Source organism: Anas platyrhynchos, chromosome 23 (genome assembly GCF_047663525.1).
Source record: "Anas platyrhynchos isolate ZD024472 breed Pekin duck chromosome 23, IASCAAS_PekinDuck_T2T, whole genome shotgun sequence".
In the NCBI taxonomy this organism is placed as follows: Eukaryota; Metazoa; Chordata; class Aves; order Anseriformes; family Anatidae; genus Anas; species Anas platyrhynchos.
Window position 1 is genome coordinate 4,888,545 of NC_092609.1, and position 14,925 is coordinate 4,903,469.

The 14,925-nt window shown below is 44.9% G+C and overlaps 1 protein-coding gene across 3 annotated transcripts in view; it reads left to right on the forward strand.

Moving 5' to 3' along the window:
- The window catches only part of CDS2 (CDP-diacylglycerol synthase 2), a 25,454-nt gene extending 13,343 nt beyond the window's left edge, over nt 1-12,111 (forward strand). For all 3 annotated transcript variants that reach the window (XM_038166793.2, XM_038166794.2, XM_038166792.2), the window contains exons 3-13: nt 294-390; nt 573-670; nt 1,443-1,582; nt 2,007-2,065; nt 2,825-2,907; nt 4,177-4,264; nt 4,593-4,661; nt 5,391-5,543; nt 5,855-5,974; nt 6,591-6,694; nt 7,354-12,111. In XM_038166793.2, the coding sequence (XP_038022721.1) occupies nt 294-390; nt 573-670; nt 1,443-1,582; nt 2,007-2,065; nt 2,825-2,907; nt 4,177-4,264; nt 4,593-4,661; nt 5,391-5,543; nt 5,855-5,974; nt 6,591-6,694; nt 7,354-7,483 (1,141 nt within the window). In that variant the 3' untranslated portion in view covers nt 7,484-12,111. The remainder of the gene's footprint in view (nt 1-293; nt 391-572; nt 671-1,442; nt 1,583-2,006; nt 2,066-2,824; nt 2,908-4,176; nt 4,265-4,592; nt 4,662-5,390; nt 5,544-5,854; nt 5,975-6,590; nt 6,695-7,353) is intronic.
- The last annotated feature ends 2,814 nt before the right edge of the window (nt 12,112-14,925 follow it).

The following is a 14,925-nucleotide window of genomic DNA, read 5'->3' on the forward strand; positions in this document are numbered from 1 at the left end:
CTTCCATCCCATTTCAGTGCCCGTGGAGAGGCTCTGTTCCAGACTAATGTTTTCTGTATTAATGACGTTCATAGCAGGGAAGATTGAACTGAACTGTAGCCTTGCAGCTGCTGCAGCAGGGCCTTGGTCAGTGAATCAAGGTCTCCCTTTGCTGCTTTTTGGCAGCATCAAAAAGAAATCTGGGGTTTCCAGGGCTCAGTTTCCTGCTTATGATGCGCAGAGAACAGTGGTGCTGTCCTGCTTCCTTGCTTTGTTTTGTCTTTCTCTAACTTCTTTCCTTCTCTGTGGCCTAGATGGAAGAATTGGTGGGTAAGAGGCATCCTCACTCTGGCAATGATCACCTTCTTCTTCATCATCATCTACTTGGGACCCATGGTCTTAATGATGATAGTAAGTGCTCCAGAGAGATGCCCTTATGCTCACAGCAATAGGGGAGAAGGTTGCTGGGACCACTGATGGGGTTGGCAGCTCACAGACTTTTATTTTGATATTGTATTTTCATTTTTAATGTCCTTGAAGAAGGAGGTACTTAACAAATGTGTGTTATAGCTTGCCGCTCTCTCTTTGTGCAGGTGATGTGTGTCCAGATCAAATGTTTCCATGAGATTATCACTATTGGCTATAATGTGTATCACTCATACGACCTGCCCTGGTTCAGGACGCTCAGCTGGTGAGTAGGGTGACTGCTGCCCTCCCCGTGCTTGTGTGCAGCAGTAATGCTTCACCTCACTGCAGAGAGGCAGCAAGGGGTTCATCTGGCTACCTCCAAACCAGAGACCATGGGATTGCTGTGTGTTGACCGGTGTCATGTGTTAGCGGCTCTTGTAAGAAAAAGCCTCGCTAAATCCTGATACATCAGCTACCTTGAAAGAGCCCAGACTGATAAAGTTTGTCCCGTTGTTTATGAAGTGTGGGCATTGGAATCCCATGATCTGTGCAAGGGACAGTATTGACAGCCGTCACCACTAAGAGACAGATAGTTACTTGGGTGGGTGGAAGTTTGTAAGTGGTTGTGAAGCAGGGGTGAACACTGGGACACAGCTGGGCTGAGCAACTCTGTCTGCCAGAAAAGAGAAGTCTGGGGAGAGGGCAGGAGCAGTGCTTTTAGGATGTATGGGCTGTTTTCTTTTAGGGTGCTTGAGCTCACTCACAGAGGCCTGTTGAGGAGTGCCACCTAAAGGCAGACAGTCCTTGTGCATCAGAAGGCCAAAACCAAACCCAGATAGTATAATCCATTGCAAAGTGGAGCTGAGTGATGTAGCCAGTAGTTGAAATGAAGGTGATGTTTCTAAACTGGAGGAAATAAAGATCTGGCTGTCACTTGCAGGATGTCTGTTTGCAGTGTATCAGAACAATACAAAGACCTTAGGAATCGGCCACTTTCTGTGTTTCTCCAGGAGCTTTTTAGAGTTCCTGCTAATGAGCATCTGCATTCTCCACAGGTACTTCTTGCTCTGTGTTAACTACTTTTTCTATGGTGAGACTGTGACAGATTATTTCTTCACCCTGGTTCAGAGGGAGGAGCCCCTGCGAATTCTCAGCAAATACCACCGCTTCATTTCTTTTGCCCTGTACTTAACAGGTAGAGACCATGTTTTCTGGTGGTTAAACTTGTCTGGACTGGGAGGAAAAAATCTCCTTGAACTACTCTTGTCTCGTATTGTATCCAATGCAGTATCTATAGCAAATTATCTCTGCTCTTCAGTGATGTTGTAAATTGGCTGCGTGGTGACAAATCTCTTGCATGAGGCTCTGTAGAAGTATACTGCCAAAACTGTATGGGACAGTTAGGCTTGATGTTTACTTGTCTAAGAATAATTTGAAGGCAACAATATTTTGTGACTTCCAGATAATAGTGCTTTATTAAAAAAAAAAAAAAAGAAAAACAACCAAACAAAAAAACTAAGGAGCTGTGCACTATGCTCTCTTAAGAGGGAAAAAAAAAAAGTATTTCTTACTTTTGAAGAAACATCCCCCTCATTCACTTTTCTTCTGTCTCTCACCAGGTTTCTGCATGTTTGTCTTGAGCCTGGTTAAGAAACATTATCGCCTCCAATTCTATATGGTAAGATTAAATACAGGGACTGGCTGCCCCCATTTGGAGGCAGAAGAATCAATAACGTAGGCTGCTTGAAAATGTTATATAGATAAATATGTTCCACTAGATGCTTCTGTGCTGGCTGTGCATTGTAACACTGCCTTGAGGAAGAGTTACTGTGAGCGAACTGTTTAGGGAGATGTCCTGACTGAATTTCCTTGTAGTCATGCATTCTTTTCTCTCTGCGCTGGTGGATGCTCTTAAGAAACTTTCTGCAAGCTGACATGACTGCACAAGGCTATATGACTCTTGTACTGAGGGTAGGTTGCCATGAGGGTGTATTGGCTATGTTTCCCTTTTCTCAAACATCAGTAAGATGTTGCTCATATTTAATCATCAACATGGTTAGTTTTGCTTTTCAGTATAATCAGCACACAGGGATACAGCTTGGATATCCATTGGCCTTTTGTTCTCAATTAGTCAGAAGGCTGAGTGAGATATATGAGAGAGGGGTGGGCTAAAGAACACTTGGTCTGGCAGAAGCCTGCCCAGTGAAGGTCAGCTCTGGGCTTGAACTGAAGAACATGCCTGTAAATTACTAGGGATAACTGTTCCCTGCTCATCATGCCTCTTCATGTTTGTTACGGTGAAGGTGCATGCTAGAAATGCACATGTGCATGAGCCATTCTCTGTCTGAGAGATAGCTAACAGCATCAGATTTGTGCCAGTGACGTGTGTGAGCAGGGTCTTTAGGCAGGCTGGACTGCATGCTGTCTTCTCTTCCAGTTTGGATGGACCCATGTGACGTTGCTAATTGTTGTTACCCAGTCGCACCTCATCATTCACAACCTGTTTGAAGGAATGATATGGTGAGTTGCCATGTGTTCTGAGTTGCTTTGATTTCTGCAGCCTTATATAGGTTATCTTAGAATCGTAGGATGGTGTGGGTTGCACGGAACCCTTAGAGATCATCTTTTCCAACCCCCTGCCGTGGGCAGGGGCTTCTTTCACTAGATCAGGTTGCGCAAAGCTCTGTCCAAACCAACTTCGAGCACTTCCAGTGATGAGGAATCCACACATTCTCTAGGTAACCTGTTCCAGTGTCTCACCACCCTCATTGTAAAAATATTCCTTCATGATATCCAATCTAAATCTGTCCCTTTTCAGTTTAAAACTATTGGCCCTTGTTGTTTCACTGCAGACCATGATAAAAAGTCTTTCCTCATCTTTCTTATGTAAGCCCCTTTATATACTGAAAGGCCACCATAAGGTCTTCCTGGAGTTTTCTTACCATGTTCTGAGTTAAAACTTTTTTTTTTTTTTTTTAAACAAGTGGCTAAAGAGAGAAAGTGCTTCCTATCAGGGACTAACCTGTTCAGAATAAAAAAGCAAAAGACTGAATGATGCCTCAGCAACTTAGGACTTGCTTTGTGCTATTTGCTAGTATAGAGAGCAGTAGAGAGGCATCTGAATATTGCTCCAGGATGCAGGGACATTTCATGCAGTGCTAGGCCTTTGTAGATGCCTTCTCTGTCCACCCATGTCTATCAAATGAACAGGATTCTGCTCAGCACTTGATTTGGGGTAGAGCTGCCAGCATAACGTTAAAAGCGGTGCTGTGAAAGAAAGGAAATTGCAGTGCGGCACCTTCACCAGCTTACTACAGTTGCAATACGGAGGGGAAGCCCTTTTCATGGTAGGGCTGTCAGGCTCCATCTTCTCCAAACCAGCAATGCCAGGAACTAATTTTAACTGCTTTAAGATTGCATGTTTCCGTGTGCACCTCAGCTGTCCCAGAGTGCTTTGTGAGCAGCCTGCTTCCAGCGAAAATGCAGCCCCTCTGGGAGGAAAGGAGGTGGCTATCTAACAGCATGTCGTGTGACAGAAGAAGATACGCTTAATTAAAACAGGCCATTCTGGGTGCACAACGTGCTCTTTAGTCCAGAACACTGGAGTAACCCCCCAGATTGCTCTGAGAGCTTTTCTAGAGTCATTTTCTACCATGCGAGATTGCATTGGATAGGGAGGTGTTGATATGATGGCCCTGCAAAACATCTTTCAAAACAACTACCCATTTAGTTAAGCTGGAATTGTCTGATTTTGGTACTTGCCAACAGTTTGATTCTTCGCCCATCTAGGTTCATTGTCCCAATTTCCTGTGTGATCTGCAATGACATCATGGCATACATGTTTGGGTTCTTCTTTGGCCGCACCCCGCTCATCAAGGTTTGTAATTCTATATTGGACAAAAGATGGCATTTTGGCTTCTTTAGGTCTTAGTCCTGTGTTCTGATCTCCATTGGTGTGACTTATTATGGGTCTGAAGCAAGTCTCCAAATCAGACTTGGTGCATGCCCCAGTCTTTGAGGTTGTGAAGTGGAGTGAACCATTTCAGTCCAAGATGTTAGTGTCAGGTTCTGACCAAACTCTGGTTGTTGGCACCAATTTATATTTACCTCAGCAATTCACAAGCAAGGAAGGACTGCACAGGTGTGTGGCAGTGACCATAAATGCACAGTTGGTAATTATCCCCTTCTTTCTCTCCCTCTGGCAGCTCTCCCCAAAGAAGACCTGGGAGGGTTTTATTGGAGGTTTTTTTGCCACTGTTTTGTTTGGATTGCTGGTAAGTAGCAATCATGGTGCTTATTTTTTTGGTCTTTTCCCTATGTAAGTTGACATGGTTTTGGCTAAAAAATGCACCCAAGCTTTAAGCTCTTCTGGCTCTTCTCAGAAACTGTTTTCCTTACTGACCAGGATTTGAACTGGTGGATGTTTGTATTATGTGCTGTATGCAGATTCTGCAGATGGAGCAGGGTATTGGAGGAAGTTTTTAGTCCCTGTTAGACCCTGTGACGTTTTCAGTAGAATAATTGTGCTTGAAACATTCTCTCTTGTCTCTTGAAAGGGAGAGACTGTAATATTTCCACAGATGCTGTACATGGGTAGCCAAAACATCTGGGGCTGCTGTTGGATGAATTCTGTGCATCATTTCAAAGGCTGTGTGGGGAAATCAGTGCTCTTTGAGTATTCTTACCTGTTTCTGTGATAATCTGTGTGTCTAGTTGTGTTCGTCCACTCATCCAAATAGTGCAGCCTATCTCAGCCTGTTTGTCCAGGGCTCTGATCACTGCTTGCTGAACACATGCACTTACTAAACAACAATCCTCACTCTGCCTTTAGCCAATTGCTGCTTATCAGGAAAGTAATCTTCTTAATGAAGCTGGGAGTGTGGCTCTGTCCTCACTGTGTCTCCTTGAGTGGCCTTTTCCCTTGGTTGCACCTCTGCGTCATTGCTCAGGAAAATATTAATCTTGCTTTCTCTTACTGCACCTTTTTTTCTCTCTCCTTCAAGCTGTCCTATGTGATGTCCGGGTACCGGTGCTTCACCTGCCCCGTGGAGTTCAACAACGACACCAACAGCTTTACAGTGGACTGTGAGCCATCAGAGCTGTTCCAGTTACAGGAGTACAACATCCCCTTGGTGCTGCAGTCTGTGGTGGGCTGGGTAGGACTCTGTCTTCTGATTGAGGTCTTATTTATTGGGATAGGAACATCAGGAAAATAGACCAGGACTTTATTTTGCTGGTATTCAAAGGAACATGACAAGGGATGATGGTACATCCAGAAGAAGGGTGAATTCAATGATGACCTATGTGGGTTTAAGACCCAAAGCAATTGTCCCAAGTCTGGTGGGACATGAACCCATTTGAAAACTAGCTGTTCTAAAGCCTGGTTAGGACAGAAAGAAGGGCAGGAAGTGAGCAGTACTGTTCTTGATGGAAATCCTTCTCTGATGTGTTTTTTTTTTTCCTGCAGAAGACAGTCCGGATGTATCCATTCCAAATCCACAGTATTGCACTGTCTACTTTCGCCTCCCTTATTGGGCCATTTGGAGGCTTCTTTGCAAGTGGATTTAAGAGGGCCTTCAAAATTAAGGTGAGGACACCCAGGTTCTGCAAGGTCATTTACATTTTTAAAGTTAAAAAGTGGTTGCTGCCACTCTAAGCAGTCTGTGCTCCAAGGAGCGAGTGGCAGGTTGGGAACTTTGGGAAGGAAGAGAATGTCACAAATGAGTCGGGGGGGGCATGATACAATTCATTTTAACTGTTTGGGTGTGGGGAGAGAGCTGAAAATTTCAGCTGTGATATTCTAAACACTGCTTTGGTGCAGAACGTGATGTAGAGGAACAAAAACCCAGTCAGGATATTTTGCAATCTGAGCCTTCCCTTGATGTCTTGCAGTCTGGTTTTCATATAAACAGTCTTTGTGCAGCTAAGATGACTTGAAAGGCAGGACAGAGTTGCGAGAGATAAACATTAGCCTTCCTTGACCTTTGAGTGGTAGATGAGTTAAGGCTTTATGTCCCTCAGGCGCTTGTGGCCTTCATAAAGGAGAAACTTTTAAAAACCAAGGAGAGGTCAAGTAGAATTTCTAACTTTTGCCTTCTGGGAGAAATTATAGCAAGGATGTGAGTGTAGTGCCTGGATGTTCGTAATCAAGTACAGTTAACGAGCATTTGAAACTTCAGTGTAATCCTTTCTGTTTTGTTTAGGATTTCGCCAACACAATCCCAGGGCATGGAGGTATCATGGATCGCTTTGACTGTCAGTACCTGATGGCTACCTTTGTTAATGTGTACATCGCAAGCTTTATCAGGTATCAGTTGTTTCCCAGTGAAGTTTGGGGGCTCTGTCAAGTTCAAATGACATACAGGCTTGCAATACAAGACTGTTGGTATCCCCATGAGATTAACATTCAGAAATACAAGACAGAGGGGGACTCGGGGGTTGAACAAGGGAAGCATGTCTCAGAAGGATCATGCAGAGTTGGGAACACAACCTGTTTTCCTAAGGTCTGTTGTTTCAGTCCTCTCCTCCATGTCCCTTCTGCATACCTGTGAATCTTGAACAAGGTTTCCCCTGAACTGATCAAGCAGAAAAATCTTAATTCTGTTGCGGTGTGCAAATGTTCTGTAACCAAACACAGAAGAAAGCCCATAGATGCACAGAGATGTACTGGAGGAGCTGAGGAGCTGAATTTATGTGGCTGCTTGGCTTTTTGCATCTGTTAATAGGGGAAAAATCCACAGCCCTCTTGAAACAGATTTGATTTGTTTGGTTACAGTTCAGCATCATATGCCTTTTGAATCCATTTCCACATTTCTGAAATAGAGTTAAGCTCCCTGGGTAGAACCACTGAGGTAATGGGCAACATATTATTTCAAGCGTGTTTTTTTGATGAAATTGCATTTGGGTTCCCAGAGCACTGAGACTTAGCAGTACAACTCACTGGTAACAATTGGTTTTGTGTTTCAGAGGTCCTAACCCCAGCAAACTGATCCAGCAGTTCTTAACCTTGCGGCCAGACCAGCAGCTCCACATCTTCAACACGCTAAAAGCACACCTTGTTGACAAGGGTATGTTAGGTAGTTTGGAGGATGCATAGACAGCCACGTGATTGGAATGGGACTGAAAACGGACAAGCCTCCTCAAGGAAATTCCTGGCTTGCCTGATATAAGACAATAACAAGGCCTCATTTCACTGTAACTTTTCTTCCTTTCTTGGTAAATGTTTGCATTTGTGTTTGTTATTTTTTTATATAATATATTTATATAGCTTTGGTTCAAATGAGCAAATCTGAGTTTGTAGCTGGAAAGGAATTAAGACTTGGAATGAGTTGGGTGAAGTAAGAGGGTACAACTGTCCTCATGGTCTGTTCTTAAACTTCGATGCATGTGGGCAGAAAGTTCAATTTCCTGTGGATGCAGGGAATACATAAAACATTTCCCGTACAATTGCCTCTGCGCATGGAAGTCAGCAGGGAAGGTGAAGTTGTGCAGCTTCCCTGGCTTTTGTGCCAGGTTGCATTCATAATGGCAGCTCTGGAGACCATCATTTTGCCTGGCGGTAACTGTGACCGCAATGTTCATTTTCCCAGAAATCCACATACCCGCCTGTGTGCAGACTCCTTGGAGTCTCTGCATGGCAAGCACAAGGCTCAGTTAATTAGAAGAGAACTTTGTACTAATCTAGCTATGTTTCCTCTGCCCAGCCAGGCATGTGTATCTATTTTCACTTGCTGTTTCTGCAAGTGCCTCCCACATTCTCCTCTTATGGCTGGTATTTTGACAAAGAAGATCTTTTTTAACCTATTAAATTGGAAATAAACCAGGGACAAGGAATTAAGTAGCTGGTAGTTGCTCATAGGAATGTGGGAGGTTCAGATTGCTTCAAAACTGAATTGAGTAAATAGGTTTTAGAGAACATTGAAGTTTCATTGAGTAAATCCTGCCAAGTAAGAACAAGCTTTTAAATAACCTGGTTCCTTTTTCCTCTGTTAAATAACCTTTAAGAAACATTGATGTTTGCAAATCCCACACTTGGATATTTTACCTGATTTGGAGAGCAGTTTCCAACTTGGTGTTGTTTCTGAAGTTTGCAGGTTGGGGCTCCAGCACCCTGCTGGTGCTGTCAGCTGGGTATTTCATTTTTCTTTCAGGGATCATGTCTATCACCCGTTCATTACTTGAGTTCTGGATGTTGTGCTGCTGAGTTTTATCACGGTCTGTGTTGCATTTCAGTCTGGGTTCATTCACCTGCAGGCTTCTGTCCTGCTTTGCTTACTAAATCTTGTCAAAAATAGGTTGCACTTAATAGTTAGAGGTTTTATCTAAGTACCTAAGTACTTTCCTTTATTTTGTCATACTTTTATATTATTTAAAAATGAGAGCCCTAGAGATTGTAAAACTTTTTTTTTTTTTGTGATTAGATCGTGAAAATATCTTCAGTTTATACTAGACCTTATGCAATGTTCCCGTGTACAAGGTGACTCTGATTTTACTTCTTTCCATAGTTTGTGCACGAGAGAGAGAAACTTTACCTTATTTTAACCTGGGGAACGAGTGACAGGGAAAGATAATACAGAAGTACATTGCTGTTGTCAAACAGTTGCTGATATAAACCTTATACACCAACACCACCCCACATATGGAGACATGTACATGCTGCAAACTAGCTAAGCATCGATGGAAAATAAAAAACCTGAAAATATTTCATGGTTCATACTCTGTATTCTGATTCTGCTGTTGCTTTCATTTACCCTAAAAGAGTGGACAGGAGAGCACATGTGTGCATGTGTAACTACATGAATAGATACCAACATCTCTCTTACATTTCTATACAACTCTTTGTGTCATAAGTTCTGCTTCATCTCCCTAAACAGGAGTTGTGGGGTGGAAGTGTGTGCCCGTTGCACTGCAAATACAGGTATTGATCAAGAGCATGCATTGTGGAGAAGAAGGAACTGTTTCCACAAAGTATTTTCAGCGTGGTGCTGAAGAGAGAGGCTTCTGAGAGAGGCCAGAACCACTAAGATGGAGCCAATTCAGGATTGTATTTGGTTAACACCAACTGTGTAGAGGCTTTCCTAAACTAGTTGTGGAGCCTGATTTTTTCCAGCTAGAATCAGGAAGGGATTTATTTTGTGTTGACTTAGAGGATATTGGTCCAACCTCGCTGGAGGGGAGAATTAAGGTGTTTCCATCTTGCATCACCCCAGAGAAAATGTTTGGACTGCATTTTACAATGGTTTGTCCAAGTCTAACTAGGCAAAGGGAGGACACTTGAAGCAGTACCTGAACTGGGAATAGATGTGGAAGCGACCGGGTTTTGTGTAGACCCTGAAAAGCAGCTTTCCCTGTCGTCAAACAAGCTGGTGCTTTTCTGGATTCTCCCTGCCTGATGTCAACATCTGCCAAAATCCCTTGTACTGCCCTGTTGGTTCCTAAGTCAGTCATCAGAAGAAGCTACAGTGTTGATAAATATTACAAAAGTGTAATGCTCTTTATAACAATGCATTTTTCACGTGGGTCTCTAGCCTCCTGCTCATCTTGCTTTGAACCTTTTGGACTTCTTTAGTTGTAATTAGTGGGGCAAAAGCCCGAAACCTTTGTGCATGCTTTTGATTTGAGTAGCATTTGGGTCTTTTTTAACGGTGCAATACTGGATGTAGACACTGGAGGGCAAAGCAGCTGCATTAATGGCTTCATAGTTCTGAGAGAGAAGCTGCAGCAGTGTGGGTGGTTTCCTGCGCAGCTCGATTCTATTAATATTACTTCCTCCCCAGCAGTGCAGTGGACAGCTGGTCTTCCAAACCTGTTTTGATGCTGAAGGCTAAAGATACGTGGAAAGGGTTTGGCATCCTACACTGAAGTTTATTAAACTGAATGGAAACAGTGCATCTGTTTGGGAAATGGAGGAAGAAGGGAGGGAGATGAGGGATGATAAGATCATCTGCAAGCTGTATAGCTGGTCTTGCTGAAAAATACTGGTGAGCACCATGGCATGTCCTCTGTCATGCTGAGACTACGGCTGGTAAACCCATTTGACTTCTGCACCACTTCTGAGAGTGTATGTAGTGGCACTGGTCAGCTCTTAGTGACAGCATGCTGCCTGCGAGAGCGTTCGGTGGGTTTTCCCCATCACCACAGCCTGGGATTGGCTTTAGTTTGCTGTAAATATTTCAAGTTATATCTAGAAAGTTAGAGGAAATGAAAAACTACTGTTACTGGCTCTGGCTGTTCCTAAAGGAGGTATTAGCTGTGATGCCAAATGTGTGTACAGGGATGTGCAGCAAGACACATTGCAGCTCTTCGCATTGCATTAAGCCTGGCAGGACTGTGGCCATGCTGCAGCTCTTGCAAGAATGTAGCTTCGGAGGGAAGCTGATGTAGCTAGTGCTCCTGGAGAGGCCACGCAGGCACCAGGGGTGTCTAACTAAAGCAGTGCAGGGATGTTCATGTAATGTTTCTCCAGCTGCAGGGCTTGAGCTTGGCATTACACAGTAGTTTTGCTCACAGGGGACTCCACAGCTGGAAGTGTTCATCATGCTTTTGCTCAGCAAGAAGGAAATAACTGGGAAAGTAAACCAGTGGGGGATACTGCATTGACTGGTGTGGGTGCTTGGGTCAGGAGAAAGAGAAAAGTGGGGTTTTGTCTGATGTCAAGCCTACGAAGGTAGAAGTGCTGCATTGGGAGGGGACAGGTGGTTTGAAAACCACCTCCTCACAATCAGTCACTGCTTTTCCAGTTGGAGCAGACAGAGATGGATGTGAGTGTATTTAATAAGCAAAGAGCTGGCACATGGTGGAAAGGTGCTTTTGCATAGTGTAACAAGCTGGCTGTCGCAGTGAGATAACTAAACGTTCCTGGTGTTTGCTGGTGGGCGAAGGTCATTTAGTGAAATGGGCTGGATGCTGGTCTGCTCACAGCTTGAGTGTGTAGTTGAGCACTTGGCTTACTCTGATGGGAATTTGCTTCTTTGAGTTTGTTTGTAGCCCAAATTTGTTTATAGATCAGTTGCATCATCAGGCTGGGGCCTGCAGTGCTCACTGAAACATTAAAACCTCGTTGCTGGGTATGGTGACGTGTCCTATACCCATCACTGCATTATTCAGATATTCTTTGTGGTGATGGGCTCAGGAGTCTGCTGACGCTGATCTGAGGGGGCAGCCCGTGCGGCTCGTGAAGCCAAAAATCCCACAGCATCAGTCAACACTTAGCACCAGATTGGGAAATGCCAGTATCTTAGACTTTAAGGCATCTCCTGTTCCTGATGCATGCAGCATGTCCCCCTGAGCACGACTGGTGGGATCCAGGCATGCGTCCAGGCTTTGGTCTCTTCCTTCCCCACCTCCTCTGACTGGCTTGGTGCTATAGGAGGAGGGCAAAGCTGTGTGGAAACCATCACTGTGGCTCATCCAGACCTTCCTGGGGACAGGCAAGTACTGCAGAAAGCATCGCGTGACAGTTCCTGTGGTTCCTGACCTCTGTAATCAGCCCCTGAGCTGCATTTTGTACTACTGTAATTTTTGCGTGCTCCTGTTCCCCAGACCTGATGTGTTTCTACCATCTGCTTCTTTCTCTGTGCATTGTTCTTTTGAGTAATGTTTTAGCTACACATGTAGAACTGCCTTTCTTTGACCGAATGTCCGAATGTGATATATTGTATATTTTAAAGTATTTACCCTATTTATATACCATATGTTACTGTTAAATAAATATAAGTTCCACTATCCGTAGTGGAGTTTTATTCAGTGCTGTTGTCAAGTTGGGGAGATTCTGGAAACCTCCTTTCCATGCTCTGCAAAACCAGCTCAGCCTGTTTTGAACAATAATCTTTGTATTCCTTCATTTGTTGCACCATAGTTTGCCTTCCTCGGAAGCCTTCCTGAGAGCAGACCTGGTGGCTGCAAACATGTGCATGGATGTTGTAGATGGATGGAGCACGCAGATAGCGACCGTCTGTGTCCTGCACGAGGGACAAGTGGCTGGGTTTCCAGCGTGGTTTGGAGTGGAATCAGCAATTAGATCACACACACCTGCCCTGCCAGACCAGACCTTTTGCCCTAAAGTTTTTGCTGGGAATATGAAAACCTGTTGTAAATTTGGTTAGCATAAATTACTGCTTCATTTCAGCCATTTTTCCTGGCTTGCTTGGGTTAGGAGGACAGAATCCTTCTGTTTACCCAGCAAAATGTATTATTTTTAGCTCTCATGTTATTTTGACTGTTTGACTTATCAACTAAGCTAAACCAAGCAATCAGCAGACTTCTATTTGCTTCCTGTCACGCTGTCTGGGTATTTTGAGACAAGTTTATCCTCCAAGAAAACCAAAATATATCTTCCCTTACATCAAACTTGCAAAATTGACTCTAAGGACCCAAATCTTGTGCTGCAATACATCTTCCCTGGAGGAATTGGCTGGTTAAAAAGAAAATTGCTGAGCAGCACCATGCAATGTTCAGCAGCCCTCTGAAACAACTACACGTTGTTACTGAGAGGTCTTGAAGGATGCCTCAGTATCAAGTCTTTTGGAAAACAGACTAAGAAATCATTCTCTTCTTGCATATTACCAAAATGCAACTGAATAGATAGCTGTGTAATTCAAGACATCACCTCTAATCCCCTGTGTGCATGTAGTGGCTAGATAGGGAATGGAGAGCTATATTAAAACATGTTTTCTTGACTTCTGCAGCAGTTTTGCCTTATTCTTCTGCCACTGAATGAGTTTTCTTGCTGCAACGTGGGTTTTCCTGGGCTGGCTGGCAGGGCAGAGCGCATGCCCACGCTTTGCAGTGAGTCAGCCATGTCATCTGACAGCCTCTGTGGCCAGCGTCATCGCTGCCTGCGTTTCAGCTGCTCAGCTGAAGATCCCCTTTGTTTCATCCTATGCCAATTTCATTGAATCAAGCATCCAAAAGAGCAAAATCCCGGCATCAATCCTGGTGCTAGCACTGTGCTCTATACCCACCAGGGCAGAAAGCCTCAAACCGAGGCTGCCTTCGCCACGAGCAGGTCTGTTACAGCCATGCAACCCTCCATCCAGATGTGTTTTCCAGGAGATCCTGATAGAAGGATGTAAAACAAAATAACAACGTAGGTTGAGATTTGCCCTAAGTTCTCCAGGAGCATTCATCCCAGGAATAGGCTGCCTGATGTGGTTTCTAAAGAAAAAACAAGTCCTGTAGATGTGCATTCATTCCCAAACCCAGAAGCATAGTCCTGGTACATGATGGGACCAAGCGGGTAGCAGCTGGGATGGCTCTGCGGGTGCTGGAGTGCTGCGGGGTGCTGCAGGGGGCTGAGCTGCTGCCGTGTAGGCACATGGCATTGGTCTGAGTTGTACAGTTTGGGGCTCAAACACTTGCTGTTTACTTTCTGGAGGAGAGGAAGGTGCAGCATGACATCCTGTTCACACGGGCAGGTGGGGAAAGGCGGCTGGGTGTGAGCTGCTGCTGGGTTTTTGTAAAAAAAAAAAAATAATAATAAAAAAAAAAATGCATGACTCCCTAAATTGTTTCCTGCTGATACTATGAAGAGGAGGAAAAATTATTCTAAATTCAGGGCCATCTGCTCAAAGTACGGCAGAAAAAGGGTTAATGGAGGCAGCTTGATCCGAAGCAGACTATCAGGGTTAATCTAGTTCAGGCTCGGCATGTGCCGAGCTTCTCGTTGTGATAGCGCTGCCTTCTGTGCTTTCAGCAGTGGAAGACGTGAGCTGGGGCTCGCTGAGCTGGATCCGGCTGCCGCTCACAGCTGCAAATTCATCTCTTCAGCTGCAATTAACCCAAACTAGCCCAATCTGGCTGTGAAATCGGGCAGTGGGTGCCGGCTCCAGCTCCTTCCTTGAGAGGCACAGCCTGAATTTACACCACGGCAGTAACAAAATAAACGCTGCCGTTGCAAGGAGCTTGGTGCATCCTGGGCGTGACGGCAGGGCTGCGACTCAGAACAGGAACCGGCGGCTGCATCCTCTTTCACCCTCGGCTCCCCAGGCCACCGGTTCTGCTTCTACTTGGAGCAACTTCCCTTTCTGCAGGGCCCAGGCTTTCCCCATGGGGGGGTGGGAGATGGAGGCTGGAGCCCCCTTAGCCCTTTGGGGCATATTGCCCTGTCCTGCAGCCACCCTAGATGCTTTTTTGCTCCATTCGAGTGTTGGTGAACGCAACAGCCCTTCCTTGTGTTTGTCCTGCATCTCACTCACATTGCATTGCAGGCAGCTTTGTGGACATGCAGCTGTTTGTCTCCTGGAAATGCAGCTTTAAATGGCATGACGCAGGATGCAATATGCCTGCTGCTGTGAGTGTGGTCTGTGTCCACGTCCCCTGACTCTTGTTGGGCAGCTGAGCTGCACTTCTGCTTGTACCCACAGCCTTTCCTCCAACAGCAGCCCCGTTTCACCCCGTTTTGACTGTGCCACTGTTGCAAAAACCCTAAACCACTTTTGGGGACCATTCAACAAGCAAAAAGATACCCATGTCTCCTGGACTCCGCACTCGTGGATGTGTTTGGACACTCGGGGATGCTGTCCTGTAGTGTTTGGCCGT